Source organism: Erigeron canadensis, chromosome 1 (genome assembly GCF_010389155.1).
Source record: "Erigeron canadensis isolate Cc75 chromosome 1, C_canadensis_v1, whole genome shotgun sequence".
Lineage (NCBI taxonomy): Eukaryota > Viridiplantae > Streptophyta > Magnoliopsida > Asterales > Asteraceae > Erigeron > Erigeron canadensis.
This window is the reverse complement of record NC_057761.1, coordinates 49,673,250-49,689,597: the sequence shown is the minus strand read 5'-3', so window position 1 is coordinate 49,689,597 and position 16,348 is coordinate 49,673,250. Positions and strand designations below refer to the sequence as shown.

The 16,348-nt window shown below is 31.6% G+C and overlaps 1 protein-coding gene and 1 long non-coding RNA gene across 2 annotated transcripts; one reads left to right on the top strand and one right to left on the bottom strand.

Moving 5' to 3' along the window:
• Positions 1 to 10,853: 10,853 nt before the first annotated feature.
• LOC122585840 (F-box protein PP2-A13-like) lies at positions 10,854 to 12,722 on the top strand. The gene is made up of 3 exons (XM_043757964.1): positions 10,854 to 11,240; positions 11,966 to 12,084; positions 12,184 to 12,722. The coding sequence occupies exons 1-3, from the start codon at positions 10,854 to 10,856 to the stop codon at positions 12,575 to 12,577; spliced, it is 900 nt and encodes a 299-aa protein (XP_043613899.1). The 3' UTR covers positions 12,578 to 12,722.
• On the bottom strand, positions 10,999 to 16,296 carry LOC122585841. Its single transcript, XR_006321793.1, has 5 exons — positions 16,150 to 16,296; positions 15,209 to 15,289; positions 14,959 to 15,112; positions 14,346 to 14,476; positions 10,999 to 11,076 (listed from the first exon to the last, which is right to left on the bottom strand). It is a non-coding gene; the product is annotated as an uncharacterized LOC122585841 (long non-coding RNA).
• Positions 16,297 to 16,348: the final 52 nt, after the last annotated feature.

Sequence of the window (16,348 nt, the reverse complement as noted above, 5' to 3'; positions counted from 1 at the left end):
TTCATAACATATATATATGGGCATACATTCATCATCTTTGTCTTCCCCACAACCCATTATAGTCACCCATCACATCCAACCCACCATCATCAATTACCTTTTGGCATCCAAAGCAATTAAGGGCACTTCAAACACACAAAATCACATAACAAAAACAATTACAATTCAAAACGAATATCGACAATCAAATACCAAGACAAAAGCCCAAAAACCGAAACAAAATAAAAAATAAAAAATCAACGCCAACTAATAACAAAAACAAAACATAAACAACTAATGTCAAAAACAAATATCAAATATAAACGTTTGAGCTTGGTAGGTAACTTATGCTGTTCTAAAAAAAACTTATGTAACACAAAGTATATATGCACGCATGCTATATATATGTAAGCATTATTTTAATACCAAGACATAATCCTAACTATAGAACGTACAATATCTATTAATTCAAAATTGAAGACGTACTTTGAACTTAATGATCACATGATTTAGTTAGTTACCAAACTTTCAGGTGTTAATTTGTAAGTACAATTGATGGCCTTAGATTAAGATTGATTTGTAGTATAAATATTTCATTTATTTAATTTTGGTTTCCGTTTGCCTGATATTCAATGTATTTGGTAGAATGGTAGGTATCTTCATTCGGTTTTATTATGAACAAACACAGAGTAAATTTAGTCGTGTGTCTTACATATTGCATGGGGCATTATTAAATAATATTATAAGACTGTTAAGTACGACCTATATTAATCACGTACAATCACAATAAATGATATAATAGGTAGAATTACATACAATTAAATATGACGTCGGGTATTCCGACCATATTTTTGATAACCCAACCAGACTATTAATGACAGGGATCACTTTTACTCTACCAGATTTACCATTACAGATAGGAGCCACACTATTTTGGAACGATATGGTCGAGATACCAAAAATGTTACTCAGGATACACCAGCCTTTAAATATTTAAAATAGACATGTTAGTTACCTGCAATCCTGCATTGATTAAGTTGTACTAGTATATATATATTTGATATGATTTTTTGTTAAAATAATCAATTAATCATATGCGTTAGGTTCGTTCATGAACATATATAGACCACACAAAATCAAATTAAGAGTTTCATATGTACTACTCCAAATCCATATGATATCATTGACGTGGATCAATTGATGCATATACGGCTTATGTGATCACCGGATTCAGGAAAAAATAATGTTCATAAACCAATTAAGAAGGAAATTCAATAAAAAAAAATAGAAAAAAAAAAATAAAATAGATTTGAATCCAAAACCTTATGGTTTATGGGCTTTATCTTTCCAACACATTGTCACTAGGCTATTAAGCTATTAAGCCATTGGCTGGAAGCCTGGAAGTTGGATTTAATTTAGAAAAAGGAATGAAGAAGTAAGTTTTCATGAAGTAATCTAAACATTGGTTAAGAATAGGCAAAGTACTTTTTTTCGTCCATGTGGTTTTTTAAATAAATATTTTTCATCATCGTCGTTAACTTTTGGCTAAAATTGTCCTTGTAGTTTGCATTTCGTCTCTGCCGTTATAACTTTTCCATTAACCCCCTCACATGCAAGTTACGTGAAGGATATTTTCGTCTTTTTATAGAGCTAAGTGCAAAATTGTCCCTGTGGTTTATCGTCTTTGCATTTTTCATCCTAGCCGTTAACAAATCTAGGAAAACTTTTCAAACAAAACAAACAAAAGTTACCGGTACTAATTTAATCCAAACAAAATAAAAACCTATATACCTACATTTCAGGATCTGCTCAATTACTTTCAAATGTAAACACGTTTTTAAATACCGGTAATATTACCCATAATACCGGTACGGAGGATACCCCGGTACAACTATTTCTGATATTTTCGGTATTACCATTCCGGTATTTCCGGTATTCACATTTTTTAATTTTTGAATTTTTTCAAAAATTATTTTTATAATACTTTAATGTTATTTTTTGTAGTTTTTGAACTTTCTTATACGAAGTATTTTGTTATAAAGTACCTATTTGTTTTATTTAGTGAATTGTAAGTATATTTTGACTATTTTCGTTAAATTGTAGTAAATTTTATTACATTTTAAAAAAAAATTAAATTAAATTAGTTGTACCGGCCGTATTAAATTAAATCCTCATGTGTAGTTGTATATATAGGTTTTTGATTTGAGTTTGTTTTGGTTTTTGATTAAATTTTTCTTTGGAGGTCTGTTAAATACAAGGATGAAAAATGAAAAAAATGACAAACCATAAGGACGAATTTTGCACTTAAACATAGGGACAAATGGGTGAAAAGACCTAAATGCCCTCACGTGCAATGCACGTGATGAGTTAATGGATCCAAAGACGAAATGCAAACTACATGGACGATTTTAGCCAAGAGTTAACGACGAGGATGTAAAGTGCTTATTCAAAAAACCATATGGACGAAAAAAGTACTTTGGCCTTAAGAATAACACTATAGAAATAGAACTATATATAGAAGTAACATAATTAAGTAGTAAGTAGCAGTGTTGTTAAAGGCGCTCGCCTGGTCCGCCTAGGCGCAGTGCGACGGCGAGGCACACCTAGGCCACCTAAAAACCTAGGCCCAGGCGTACATGCAAATCAGGCGTTCAAAAATCTAATCTTACCCGGTCAAACGACGGTCAACAGTCATAGTTGACCGGATCTACCTCACAACAGGTCTGGAAATTGGATCTTGTGGCCAGAGAGGGTGGTGGTGGTGGTGGATGGTCGCTGGTCATCAATGATGGTGGCTGTTGTGGATAATATGGTTGTTAGGGTTTGAATGTGAGAGATGGAACAAGGAAGAGGGATACTAAAATAAAGAGAGTGAGAGAGAGGGAGAGTGACAAACAGTTGTTTTTTTTTCTTGGAAATAGCCTGTACTGTTATTTTTTCTTCTTGGGACGTGTATTGGGCAACTTGTTTTCTTTTTTTTATTATTATTATTTTTTGAACAGAATACATAAACAACTAGATATTGCTATTTATTACTCTCTTATACACTTCACGACCACTCTTTGACCTTTCACATTATTATTATTATTATTATTATTATTATTATTATTATTAAATTATTATTATTATTTTAATTAAATTATTATACCAAAATCCCACTGAAATTTCAGTCATTGGTAACATAGGTTTAAACAATTTGTGTTAAACTTTTTGGTTGAATGCATTATAGGTTATTTAGATGGTATTTAGTAATTTGAAAGACATTTGGTTCGTTTTTTACTTTAGTGCGCCTTTTTTTATTCCGGGCGTGCGCTTTTTTTGCGCCTCTCGCCTTCGCCTCATTTAGGGTCTTTGCGCTTTGAGTTCGCCGTTGCTTTTGACAACTATGGTAAGTAGTGAAGTACGTGGTGGTTTTTCTTTTTGGAGTTTGCTAAATACAACCCTAAGGACTGTGTTTAAGGTGCATAAATTGTTTGTACATTTACCATGAAAATCAAGGGGCGGGCTTTTAATATGGAAGATACAAATTTTTTTTATGCATGTTAAATACAGCCCTTAGGGTTGTATTTAGCATTTCCTTTTTTTTTAATGGACATTAATAAAATTACTCACGAAGATTAAACCCAGCTCTTTATGACTTTATGTAACTAGTCGTTATCAGTTCGAACATAACTTAAAGGCAAATTGATTATAGCATTCAAAAATAAAAGTTGATCGATTATTTACGACAGGTCACCCATTATTAATTGTTTGGCGTGACTTTAATTATTCATTATATGTACTTGGATAGTTAAAGATGCATAGTATATCAAATTAATGAGCTTTTGTTTTAGTGTTTTTAATAAAAGATGGAAGGTTTTGGTTTCTTAAAAGGTCTTAGGGAGGCGTAGTGGTAGGAGTTATGGTGAATTTATGGGCTTATACTGGCGGTAACATTGCCGCCGGTAGTGAATTTATGGCTTAGAGGGTTGGGTAGAAGGCTTATTACCCTTGGAGCATAAATATAGAGAGAAGCGAGAGTGTGTGGGGACTAATGCTTTAAAAGATATAGAGTGTGTGGAGATAGGAAAGAGAGAGTGTGTGATTGGTGAAAAATTTGGAAGGGTTGAAGATTTATGGGACACCAGTAAAAATGGTTGGAAGGGTTGAAAGATTAAAACGAGTTGGATGGATGTTATTGGATGAATTTGAGAGGGTTAACAAAAAAAAAATATCCCCACTCCGCCTCCCCTTAGTTATGCATAGTATTTTTCTGAAGGTCATGTGTTCAAACCTTGAAAAGGACATACGAAGTTCCTTTATGAAGGTTTGGCTTGGGTAGTCCAAGATTCAAGTGATTCAAGTATTGAAGGACATGGTTTACCCCAATTAATCGGCGTGCCTTTGGGGGTTGATTAGTAGGGAGTTTTCCCCCACCGGGTATTTGAAATAGGCGTTTCTAATTCGAGGGAGCTCTCTAACGCAAACCAAGTTAAGACAACATATACTAGACTTTCCCTTATCAAATCGCGACACAAAGTTTCAAGCGAAATTCACATTTCAAAAAAAAAAGTTATATTCAAACATGAACGGCAACGTAAATGTTTAATCATTGATTTTAAGTTTAATGAAATTTTTCGTTAAATATAATTATATACACAATAATAAAAATACACAACTATTATTGTTACATTCTATACACGGTTCAAAGATATGATTTCCACATAATGCCTTAGTTAGCTTTGGATATCTTCGCACTTTCTAGTCTGTTTCTTTGAAGAACCTAAAATCCAAATATGTCGCTATACATCTCCTGGCTCAGAACCACCAATGAGCACACAATCTCAGCCACCAGTTTTATATATAAAAATTCAGGTCTTGGCAATGTCATTTGGCTAAGAATGTTGAAGCACATAACTTGAAAACTCATTTTTTTTTTATTTACTTTGGTACCACAATGCACATCACCGCGTACATACATGATACATGTGTGATTGTGTGCTTCGACTTTTTACCAAACCCCACGGCCTTTCTTTGTTACAATTATATAAATAATAATTTTGTATCGTACAAATAATCAAATATTGTAATGTGTAATAAGAACCCGAGACACGTGAAACTTAAATATATGAACCAGATTGATTTTATTCTATGATGAAAATAAAGTGAAACACATATGCATTTGATTTTTTGTTTTAAAAATAATAATAATAAGGGTTAAATGTTAACAATTCAAACCCAAAATGATATATATAGGTTTAGCATGCTTCTAGTTTAATGTAGCTACGTATACTACTTATCAGATGTGACCACAAAACTAAGTTTACTGTTTACAGGGGTGTTCCAGGTGAAGGGTCTGTTGTTTATGTTTATACTTATCGATTGCAACATTGATGATTATATACTTATTCCTTTAAATTATGTTTATGTTTATCGAGGAGCGTATGCCCACCAGGTTAAAAAAAGTCAAACCCGACCAGGAAGTATTAGCGGCGATGTCGCCGCTAATACTGCGGGCTCCCATGTCTGTAATGGTAAATCTGACAGAGAAAAAAACGGGTCCCCTGTCAGTGTCAAAGTATTAGCGGCGACGTCGCCGCAAATGCTTGGTCGGGTTGACTTTTCCCCTGGTGGTGTTACCTTGTTCCATGTTTATATAATGTTTAATTTATTTTAATAAAAGGTTTAAGTTTTATTATAAACGTTTGATTAAATTAAATAAAATAAAAATTAAAAATTTTTGGAAGAATTGATGAAAAATGTTATTGTGAGAATCAGAAGGGTAGAAAATTTGAGTTTCATGACTCCTCTCCCCCCTTAGGTCATAGTGTTCATCTTATATATTTTTAAATCTATCTCTATCTCTATCTATATCTATACTATATTGTAAAGCACATCTCCCATATCTACATTTTAATTCAACGTTTACTTTTTCAAAATGTCTATATATCAATTCTATATTTACCTAACACATTTTTTCTCTCTTCAAATCACAACTAATCATTTTTTTTTTCTTCATAAATCATTTATTCCTCCAATTCATTCAAAATCTTTTATCTCAAAAACCGTACATCAATAAATCATAAAAGTTATATAGGTATCCTTAAAATTTCATGCTCTTTCCATATAATGTCATTCGATATACTTTCGACGAATTTTTAAACCCGATGGCGGAGCCCATACGGCTAAGGAATTTGACTATCACACTTTATGACCTGTTACCTCCTATGACTTATCACACTTTATGACCTATCACCCTCACCATCTCACCGTTGCTAACAAGTAACTCCACGGCCACCGCAACACGCGAGTATCGTTAAAGTTATTCAAAAAGTAAAAGTAAAGAAAGATTTGGTAAGACGGATTTATGTAAAATGTAGGGCTGGTAACGATCCAACCTTAAAAAATATGAAAGTAATAGAATATTAGTACAATGCTAAGGTTTTTTTTCTCTCTCATATCTGTAAGTTTTGACTTTTGACCAACTGCAAAACAAATGAGTAAATGACCATATACTAGATATTTATTGGTCTGATAAACATTTGGCTCGCCATTTATTTACGCCACTTTGCCCCAAAACAAATTCGTTTTTCATTTTTAACAATGAAATTCGTACGAAAGTGTATTTTACAAGCCTTATCAAAAAGGTGTTCTTTATTATAAGATAACCTTCTTTTTCGGTGATGTTAAATCTAACGTTAGATTTCTTATTAAGTAATTGGGTTTAGATTGAGCATGTGGTTTATATAAATCGAAAAGCTGTGTTAGAAAGAAGTATGCATTAAAATATAGTGGATAAATACTTCCGTATGTCCAGTTTGGAATTGCTTTAATTTTGTAAATATAAGGAAATAAATGTGTGAAAAGAAATTTCCAAAACAAGAAAGAAGAGAACACAATAACGTGGCGACACATGTTCCAACAAAGACGAACAATGGTTTTGTGTTGGTCTCGTGGCGCTGACTCATACACACGTTTACGTTTACCAACTTTATCTTTCGTTTTCTTTATATACTCCATCACTTGGTTAGTAGAAGTATTTAATCATTTCATTTTAAAAAACCAGATAAATATCTTGTAACTATGTCTAAGAACATAAAACTAATATGACATATGCAGAGCATAGAAAAATATTTTAATATATACTAATGACTTATTAACCAATCAAATTGTTTAATCTTATAAAATTGACTTTCGTTTATGTCATCATTGAATTTAATTATAAATTAAAAATTCTAATAATCATTATCCAAATATATTATTATATTAGTAATTGTCGAAAAAGTCTCATTAATTTACACTTTTTGGTTTTCCATCAATAATTTACACTTTTTAACCCTTAATACTTAATTTATACTTGATTTAGCCATCAACTTGAAAAGGATATTTAAAAAAATTTAATCAGTTAATTAGTTAAAACAATTTCAACATATGAAATATTATGTACAAAAAATTATTTCAAAAGATGAAATATAATATATGTGTTTAATGTTGTATATTCTTGTAAATTTGTTTTTACTTACATTTTTACATTTAAATTTATATATTTAATAATTTATCTTATCTTTAAAATGCTATAAACAATCCGTGTAATCACATCTCTTGACTTTCTCAAGATTTCAATTTTGACTTTTCTTGACTTATTATTATATAAAATTAAAATATAGATTTACACATATAAATATCAATGTCGACTACATGACTAAAGATAAATATTTATTATAAAAAAATATTATAAATTGATACCTATATGAATCACAGAACATGATACGATCACGAAACAAAACACGATTTACAAGAGAGGGTTAGTTGAATGATAAATTCAAATTAATATGAACCCCATTAAAAATTCATTCTATCTCTCAATCAAAAAGGTACAAAATTTTCTTTTTTTATATATTAGTTTTATGTATTAATGTTTAAAGTTACTATTATCACTCAAATCAAATGTCCTAATTGTTATCAAAGAATTAAAAAAACAATCCTAATTGTTATCTAAGTTATCATAGAACAAGTGATTGAAATAAACTTCTCTGTGTTATGACCCCACATCATAATTAAAAACATTTACTTGAATGTCAAGTACGAGATCATAAGTATGTTTATATTTTAATTTTTAATTATCTTTTATAATAATATTACATTATTGGTGCAACTGTTTTAAAAAAACTCTATAATAGAGAATGACTACGACAAACAATTCCAACAATATGTCTAAACTAATAATGACAGTGACGAACTTGTGATTATTGTACTATTACTTCCAAAATATATCTTCAAGATTATAAGTTTTTATGACTTAAATGTATGAAAAATTAATATTGATAATATCATAAGCTCGTGTCCAGTGTTGGACACGGGTCTATAATCTAGTAAAAATCTATATATCAAGATCAAATTTTATTCTTTTATTTATTATAAACAACGAATAAAGCTCAGCTATCCGGATAATTTAATCACGAAAAAAACCTCATACACCGTGAACAAAGACAACATTGAGTAATCCAAACTTATTATGTGCTTTCATTCTAAGAAAAACCTAATAAGATTACAGTTAGCGTTTAAAGTTTTGACTTCATAAGTAAAACTTAGACGTTTCATCACTCTATTTATGAGTCACTGGTTTATTTTATTGTGTTCTTAATTGAATATAGTATTTGCTCGGTTTATATTTCTGAAAGATGGATGGATACGGTCAAATCAAATGTTTTTCTTTAGTCTTAATTGAACATGGTTTATACATATATCACCAGCGTATATATGTTACCCACATGTATTGACGTATATCTTTAGTTTGATGTTTGTTACAGGTTTGACAATCAAGTCAAAGTTCTATTTGTATGTATCTTCATTTTAACTCGAGTGATCATTTAATTAAGTGATTTCCAATTATAAATATATCTAATGTTAAATAAGGTTTTGTAACGACAGAGGATTGCCAATAAACACCAACTTGGTGTAATTCAAGTGTGACTTCTAATATATAATGTATACATTTTTTTTAAAGGGTTTATCCTGATTAGATTAATGTATACATTTTTAGGATATAGTAACTTATTAATGACCATTCCTAAGCTGTCATTATCATTTTATTTTTAAAATATTAAGAAAATAGCCCACACTTTAATACTCGTAACATATCTGTTACAACAACAACTCGTAGCATATTTGTGCACATTCAACTATTGTTTTAAAACCTTGTTTTAAATTATTATGTTATCTTATTTTAATTTTTCTCAAACTAATTTATTAAAATTTATATAAATATTTTTGTTATCAACTTATTAAAAAATTCCTAAAATTATTATTATCGTGGCATCATATGTGTATATATAAGTGTTAATCCAAATATATGAATCTATACTACTTATTTTTTAAAAAAATATATAAAAAAATGATAAATACCCATTTGTTGAAAGTTACATGAATAAAAATATCTAAAATGATCTCTTTTTATGTAATATTTTCAGCTAGCATCTCTAAAACTTTTTTCACATATACTATTTCCTTAACATTAATGTTTAGATTATAATATTCATTATTTATTTTAAAAAAATATCATTATTAACCCTTTAAATCAATCACCTTTATATCTAGTGACGTAACCAGGATTGAAATGAACGAGTAGCACAAACTATTTATCGCCGGCTTTATATCAACATAAAATGACGATGCCGACTAAATTCTTACGATTTTTAGTATTTTTTTTAAGGATTTTTGGCTATTATTTTAATGATTTTTAAGAGTTTTTGGCGCTTTGGTTGTTTTCACTTATCATTTTATTGCACAATTACGTCTTTATGAGTTTTATTATTAGGATAATCATTCAAAAGTTTATAATTAGTTACATTAACGGGTATCTCATATTTGTATAACTCGTAGCACCAATAAAAAATATATCATTTTTTAAAAACACAATAATCTAGCGAACCTATAACCCGGGCTAGTCGTAGGTAGTGTGTAGTTTCGCCTATGTTTATATAATTTACCTTTATACGGAGTATCAATTAACAACAGTTTCTCCCGCCACCAACATTCGTCATCATCACTACAGTGTCGCTATCACGACCACCGTGGGAAAATACTATTTTATATGCATGAAAAAACACTTGTTACAAGAGCATTAGTAATGGTGTTACCACACCAAGATGATAGTGCCACATCATCACTCCACCACAACCACACCAAAACCACACAACTTCTATAGAGCATTAGTAATGGTAGTGTTACCACACCAAGGTGATAGTGCCACATTATCACTCCACCACAACCACACAACTTCCATAACAATAAGTCAAAAAATTATACCCCATAATATTAAAATAACCAATCAAAAACAAAAGAAAACAATAAAAAATTAACCACACCACCACCACCCAACTCTTCTCAAGGTGGACACACCCACTTTAAGGCTTCCACATCACAACTACATCAACTCTTATAATGTACCATCTTGATGACACCAATGTAAAAGTCTTCCACCTTATCCACCCAAACACCGTTACAAACACTCTAAAGCTTTCAGTCTTTCACCATCATCGACATGTATACATCAAATCCAATTCTCAAGGATATCTGATTAATCATCATAAGAGAAACTTCTTATCTCGATTGCTATCTTATATACTATTATCTTATTCAAAAAATAATATCTATATACAAGTATACATACAAAAAATACTCAATAAGTCTTTCACAATCATCCACAATTCCACATCTATAAATCATTAGCCATTTCACATTTCTCTTCCCCTCCTTATTTCCCACTCTCATCACCCCCAAAAATCCATCCAATTTTTTCTATATCTAAATCCAAATCAAAACCAACAAAAATTAACCAACAACCATTAAATTAAATTCAAAAAGTTTACATTTTTAACTATTAATTTCAAAAAATGGGTTCTGGGTTTTCTTCATTTCTTGTTATGTGCAACATAGAATCATCATCATCTTCTCCGGTGACGGGGTCTCCGGAAACTTGTCTTGGTGATTTGCCGGAAAGTGTTGTGGGCAATCTTTTGGTGCACTTAACCCCACAAGAGATCTGTAGACTTGCAGGTCTTAATCGTGCATTTCGTGGGGCTTCATCTGCTGATTTTGTTTGGGAATCTAAATTGCCTGAAAATTATATGTCTATTATTTCAAAGGTGTTTAATGATGATAATAATAATAATTATTATGATGATGAAAATGAATTGAATAATAATAATAATAAAAGTTTGTGTAAAAAAGATATTTATGCAAAGCTGTCCAGGCTTAATTCTATTGATGGAGACACAAAGGTGAATTTTTATGATATTTTTTTATATTATTTTATGTTTCAATCTATAAAGTTTTAAAATTTATTGTGGTTAACATTCGGAAAAATGTTGTACATAAAAATAACTGTCCTCAAACCGCCATGTAGAAAACTATGCAGCTATGGTTGACAAAAATGCAAAATCTGAGTTTTTAATTTGCTGTATGGTGTTTTATGGGTTTTGATCAAGAAAAGATTTTGACCAAAGAAAGAGAAATGGTAAACACAAAATGTGACATTTTTAAGATTTTGGTGAAATCTTTGTGTTGTTTTTTAAGAACTTTATTGACCTTTTTTATGACATGGGGTTTGTGGGTATATAAGATGGTTAAAATGTGAGATTATGTGAAATTTGCCAAACTTGATAGAAGATTTTAGCTTGTTTTTATAGGCTTTTGTTATGTAGTTTTGTGAGAAACAATGAGGTTCAACATAAACATAATGCAAATTTGGATGATATAATATCCTGAACCTGATTAAGGAGAAATGTAGTAATATAGTATTGCTATGGATTTGTGAGGATCAAAGGTTTTTGCCACAAAAAAGAACACTAATTTACTTCATTTTGTATGATATTTGCTAATTTAACAATGAGTTCCAATTTAGAACCATATGATCTTAAGACATGTGTCCCTGTGTGTGTTTTGCTTTCTAAATAAGTTGGTAGTTGGCTATGGAGTTTATTGATTTGATTTTGAATTTGTGCAGAAAGTTTGGCTACATAAACGCACAGGAAAACCTTGTGTTTCTATATCTTATACCGGCTTATCAATTACTGGCATTGATGATCGTAGATACTGGAGTCGTATTTCCACCGATGAATCTAGGTAAAAATTAGGAACTACTTATATTGCATATGTGGTACTACTATTAGCAACTGTTGCATTGTATGAAATACTTAACTTGTTGTGTTTCTTTGGATGTAGATTTCATTCTGTGGCCTATTTGCAACAAATATGGTGGTTTGAAGTAGACGGGGAGGTTGAGTTCCCTTTCCCGGTTGGAACCTATAGCCTCTACTTCCATTTACAACTAGGGAAGTCTGGAAGACGTTTTGGACGACGGGTCTGCAATTCAGACCACATTCATGGATGGGACATTAAGCCAGTCAGATTTCAGCTCTCAACTTCAGATGGTCAACAAGCAATATCTCAATGCTATTTGACCTCGCCTGGGGTGTGGACTCTTTATCGGGTTGGAAGTTTTGTGGTTGAGGACTCAAAAGTGCCGTTGAAAATCAAGTTTTCGATGATGCAGATCGATTGTACACACACTAAAGGTGGGCTCTGTGTGGATTCTGTGCTCATATGTCCAAAGTGAAATGAGTTTTTTTTATTTTTGTAGATATGTGAGAGGTTAGAAGCAATGTTTTTGATGTGCAAATAACCTTTTGTGTAGATATAGAGGGTATGTAATGAAATTGATAATTTTAAGTGTATGAAGTATCAGTAAATTTTTGTATAAATATGGGAAAATACATTTTGGTGCTATTGAATGTCAATATATTTTGCTGTTTCTTTTTGATTTCAGGATGGCAAGACTTGCTTTGTTTTTTTGTTATCCGTAAGGAGGCAGGCTTTACTTTGCTGACTGCCCTGACTAGTTGCAAAATAGTAAGTTTTTGGTGGCTAAAAGTTATACAAGACTTGATTCATTTGAGTTTTGACCTCTGGTTCCAAAAAAATTTCAATTATCATTGGGTATCACCATACGGATGGAAACGGAATATGTGAGTGTTTCTTAACGAAGGCTTCTACAGTAGTCTATAGCATTTATGCTCGGAAGATAATATCACTAAGATCAGAGTCTTGACGTGACATTAACCCTTTTTATCTAGAAAGATTTTTAAGAAAATCTCTGTTACAACATAGGGGGAAAAATCAATACACTTAAAAGGTTGTGTGTATGATACTCCGGCAAATTTAAACCATAAACTTCTGGGATCCTCATATGTAAGAAGTTAATGGCTATCACCTGGTGCAGTCTTGAGTACAGTAATACTTTTCCAAATCATTTATGCTCATGCTATTGCAATCTTGCACACGAATAGGAATATCTGTATGAGGGCAAAAGGAAATAGAAAAAAAGAATCGTTGGCTTTGGGTAAGAGGGAATGAAGGTTGTAGAGTGTACTTATATTGACTTATCATGTCAATGATACGTGAATCACTGAGACTGTGTGTTTTTAGTGTTATCGTATTTACACGTTTACGCAGTCCTAATCATAAAGGAAACCACTTAGACCACCAGTCAAAAAGTCAAAAAAACAAGTGCATTAGCAGAGAAGAATGCAACTGTTGAATACCGACTATAAGGAACACACCGTAAAGCAATAACGAGAACTTTAAATCTGCATATGCTTTCATGCTTTCTTCATTTGATAGACTGCTCAGCAAAGGTGGCTGTGAAATGTTTTGCAAATCTTGGCAACTATGTTTGGTCTAAGCTCTACCATGGAAATCAGTTCCTACCTTTGGCAACTATATTTTACAAATTTTACCAGACATATATTACAATGATTATTTTAAGCCAAATTTTCTTTTGTACCAGGTTGTCAATATTTTCAAGTAGTAACCATTAAACCAGTAACTTGGGTCATGGTTCAAAAATAATTCAAGTACATAATCAATAGTCAAAAGTCAAGACTTCTCTATTAAACTAGAATAAACAAGATATGAAGATAACATAATATTCTACGAGTATCTATTTAACTTCAATACAGTTGTAAAATCTCAAATTTGACATTCCCATGCCTCCATTATTTGTAGATAAATATTTTATTTCAATCAGACATTTTAATCTACTAAAAGGAATATATACACATTAATGTTCTCTATGCATTTTTTGTGTTTTAAAAGGTGTGCTAATTATCCATTAAAAGATGTTAATAACATATTCCTGGAGATTGACATATTCCTGGAGATTGACATATATGTGAACAATTGTCAAATATTTTAATCAAATTTTCTGAATAACACAGCTTACAAGAATATGTAACCAACTCGGTTTAGCTATAGAATCAGAAACAAACAAACTACTCTTATAAACTTGATTATAGATCTCAGTTATAAGTTTAAGTAAAACACACCTGAAGTGTAACTTTAATGCTAGATGCATCAGTTTAATATTATTGTTGACTCTTAACGTGGGAACAATAATGACATTTCTGATAGCAGCCGGGTTTGTTAGAAGCATCACCAGCGTATCAATCCCGAGTCCCTGTAGTAAAAAAATTCCCTATCAAAAGAATCTTCAACCAGTAATGTTTCAATATTAAGAAGACATGTGGTAGTATTAGCAATTTTTGACCACTACAAAAAATGAGTCCATACGACTGTGTTCCCATCAAATAAAATAAGTAAAATATGAGAATAGAATAGCTAAAAAAGGAAAGCAGGAAAAATAGCAGGAACAAGTTAAATGGGGTTCAAATGTGGTTAAAGTGTTTTTACTGCATACAATCTCCTAAATGGTCTTACTAAAAAAAAACAGATTTATCGATGTAATAAAATGATATATAGTTTTACATTCACAGGTGATGCATCCCTTATCCATGAATTATTTAATAGCTGGACAAATGTAGATGGATCAACCTAATTAATTCTACCCACTCTTAAAAATACCTGTTTTGACCCATTACTCAACCCGCCCAACCTGCCTTTTTTTAGGCAGATCTGCCTAAATGGGAGTTGGACTTATACCATTGCTGAAGCTGGAGGCACTCCATATTCCAGACCCATTAGAAAATCTTCATCAAGAATCACTTCATAAGACTCCTTGTCATCACTTTTTGAGGCTTTTGGAGTTACAGCCTCTTTGATTATGCTGCTTCACCTGTTCTTCCAACTTTGCTCTCTGTCATAAGTTGTTAATTTCGTAACTTTTTTGCGCTTCTAAATAGTCTATGATACCAAAATAAATAATGGTCAAAAGCAAGTGTAGAGAATGTACCTGGTCCATTGGATCAGTTGAATGCATTTCCTAATTCTCGACCACAAATGAATAATTCAAATCTTTGTTAAGCCTGCATGCCTGTGTGGATGCAGAAAAAGTCCCACAAATGTTAAATAATCATATTTGGCAATTCAAGGAACCTGGAAACCAATCTTAGCCCATAGATAAAAAAATGAAGGCTCAAGAATGGATAATCACATTTGATAATACAAACAATCTCATATACATTTTCGAATCCACCTACGTAGAGTGCAATCAGAATCCTAACTATATGAGCAGATACACAGAGTAAAATAACACGTTTCGGTAGAAGAAAGACTAATTAAAACAATATATAAGCATCTTGTGGGATAGTGCTTAATATCTATTAGGTACACACGTGTTTTTATATTTGTCCCCTAAAACTTAAAATTTTAAGTTTTTGTGCTTGTTTTGGACTACCTCCGTACAGGTACTGGTGTGATGTCAATTTTACAAACATCTTTCTGGACCAGAAATAGGCAGCTAAAATTTCCAACTTCCAGCAACTAGTAATGTTTGTACTTGTGAGATCACAGGCACATGCTACGTATAAGTAGTAGATTAGTAGTACCCTTTTTATTGGGAGAATGTACTAATTCTTGGCCCATCGACACAAGTAGGCTCCGATTACACTTTTGGACAACTTGCTAACCAAATCAACCCTAACTAAAGCTTATTATGTAATGTTGCAATACTATTTCGATATCAACATATCTGGTTAGAAGCATATATAGAATATATGCAAATAAGTAAACATGTTCATTTTGACCCTAAATTCCAGTGTCCTCTGACAATGCATGTGTCAGCTAGCAAAATCTGAACTTGTCTATCACATTGTAATTATAACTATTACAGTAATAATAAAAAAGAAAATGCTAGATAAGTAAAATTAAAATAAATATATAAAGGTACAGTACCTTACTGAAAACGGATAGAGCGAATGGCATCTCTATCAGAAGTTGAAGTGGTGGTGGATGTTCTACCGCCTTGTTTCCGTACGCTGGTGGCAGCGGCTGCTAAAGGAAAAGAAGCTGAATGAAAGAGGTGCCAGCGCGCAATGACTAAACCCGCATTAAAACCCGAGGGTAATTTTGTTGTGGCATAATCGGGCGGTTT

Excerpts from the sequence above, each read along its gene's own strand:
- LOC122585840 (XM_043757964.1), top strand. The coding sequence starts at position 10,854 with ATGGGTTCTGGGTTTTCTTCATTTCTTGTTATGTGCAACATAGAATCA. Across the intron at positions 11,241-11,965 it reads CTATTGATGGAGACACAAAG|AAAGTTTGGCTACATAAACG; the intron begins GTGAATTTTTAT and ends GAATTTGTGCAG. Across the intron at positions 12,085-12,183 it reads ATTTCCACCGATGAATCTAG|ATTTCATTCTGTGGCCTATT; the intron begins GTAAAAATTAGG and ends CTTTGGATGTAG.